At 34.3% G+C, this 2,234-nt stretch overlaps 1 protein-coding gene across 1 annotated transcript; it reads left to right on the top strand.

Annotated features, from left to right (window-relative positions):
* Positions 1–2,234, top strand: LOC131554224 (chemerin-like receptor 1). Its single transcript, XM_058799422.1, has 2 exons — positions 1–28; positions 1,213–2,234. The coding sequence occupies exons 1-2, from the start codon at positions 1–3 to the stop codon at positions 2,232–2,234; spliced, it is 1,050 nt and encodes a 349-aa protein (XP_058655405.1).

Here is a 2,234-nt window from a genome sequence, read left to right as displayed (position 1 = left end):
ATGGTATCTTTTGATAACGTGTCACCTGGTAAGTAACACACTTTTCTCTGCATTCGTGATTCATTGGTGGAAGTTAAGATGGCAGAAATAGAACTTAAAATTGCACAAATAGATTTCGGCATAAGCATATTTCTATTTTTACTCCATCCCATCATCACTCTTTCATAAGTAAAGGGGAATTTATCATTAGCTGTTCACTGTAAACTGAAAAGAGAACATACAAAGAGGTTTTATGGTCTTCAACACAGACTGAAGACATACAGAAAATGGGTAAGAGTCTAATTTGTGTATTTTATGCATAATTGCTGCCTGCTGAAAGAATGTTATTATTTTACATTGTCTGAAACTGGGTGAAAATGTCAATTTAGAAAGATTTCAGAAATAATTTTTCATATAAAGGCGTGTCCTTAACTGCAGACAGTGTCCCAGTTTTTGGTTTTAGCTTTTGTATTTGTATTTTTGTTTTGTTTTATGAAGGTTGCTTTAATTTGTTTATATATATATATATATATATATATGTATATATGTATGTATGTATGTATGTATATTTATTTATTTATTTATTTATTTGCTTGTTTGTTTATAGCATGAATTTGTTTGCTTTATTTATTGCCTTTTGTACATTCCTGTCTCAGACCCAGACCTTTCACATGAAAATATGAAAATCCATCATAATTAAATTACTTAAAATTTATCTTCCACACTATGATAATCTACACAAAATAAAATCTTCATACAACATTTAATATGAAAAACAAAATGTAGGTAAATATCACTTGTGAACAGAATTTTAATTTTCAAAATGTCAACATGTTTTTATTTTTTCCAATCGCAAAAAAGGGTAAAAATATTATGTAATATGTAATAATTATGTAATAATATTATGTACTTACAATAAATACATTTTTATTTCAGGAATGTTTAAAATTCCATCACAGAATACTATTGTAATCTGAAATTTGGTTAAAATGCTCACTTATAGATGAAAATGGTGGAATTCTTCTTTAAAAATAAATAAATAAATACATAAAAGAAAGAAAGAAAAAAAGAAAGAAAGAAATAAAATTAAATATGAAGTGAGAATGTGAAACTATCTTTCACATTGCATATTGTCCTGGCGTAGAAAAATTTGTTGCATGTGAAATGTACCATAAAAAAATATTCTGATTCCAGAGACCAACACTCATTGTATGTTTTCTTGTTTTTGAGTAGCAGGCACTACTTTTGGACCACAAAATGTGACCAGATTCACGGCAGACAATTCTACTGTGCAGACTGAGGGCTTTTCGGGCATTAAAGTCTTCAAAATATGCCTTTACTTGGCCATCCCTGCCATAGGTCTCATCGGAAACGGGCTCGTTATATTTGTGACTGGCTACAAAATGAAGACGACAGTCAACTCCATTTGGTTCCTCAACTTGGCGATTGCAGACTTCATCTTCTCCTCAACTCTGATCATAAACTTCATTTTAGCCTTTTGCAAGATGTCTTGGAACTTTGGCGACTTCAAGAGCACGTTTTTCTACTTCATGATTTACCTAAACATAAATGCTAGCATTTTTCTGCTGACGACTATCAGTCTGGACCGATGCCTGTGCACATGGATGGTCGTGTGGACTCAGAATAATCGAACCCTGTTCAAAGCTAGAATCATCTGCAGCATTGTGTGGGTTTTATCCATTGGCTGCAGCATCCCTGCTGTCACCATCCACTCAACAGCAGAGTCTGAAGGAAACTCTAACTATCCACCTTCTATAAAATCCTACAAGTCTTTTGTCACATATAGGTTCATAGTGAGCTTCCTCATCCCCTTCCTGATCATTTCATCTTCATATATAGCAGTTGGAGTGCGAGTCAAAAGCCTCAGAAAGAGGAAGCAGCTCAGGTCGTACCAGGTCGTTATAGCTGTGGTCCTGGCCTTTTTCATATGCTTGCTTCCTTATCATATCCACGAGTTTTATTACATAAATGCAAAGGAGAATCGGTGGAGTGAGTCTGCTAAAGAGGTTTTGTTAAAAACAGAAGTTGTAGTGAACTGCCTGGTTTTTTTAAACAGCTGTCTGAACCCCTTTCTCTATGTGTTCATGTGTGATGAGTATAAAAAGAAGCTCAAACAGTCTCTGCTGCTAGTGCTGGAGACGGCTTTCGCTGAGGATCGTCAGGACTTCAAAGTCTCAAAGAAAACAAAAGACATCCCTATCTCTATGCTTGCCAGCTGCCAGGATGAAAAATGA

This window comes from Onychostoma macrolepis, chromosome 15 (assembly GCF_012432095.1).
Source record: "Onychostoma macrolepis isolate SWU-2019 chromosome 15, ASM1243209v1, whole genome shotgun sequence".
In the NCBI taxonomy this organism is placed as follows: Eukaryota; Metazoa; Chordata; class Actinopteri; order Cypriniformes; family Cyprinidae; genus Onychostoma; species Onychostoma macrolepis.
The sequence above is the reverse complement of the archived record's forward strand: the minus strand, read 5'-3'. Positions and strand labels throughout refer to the sequence as shown.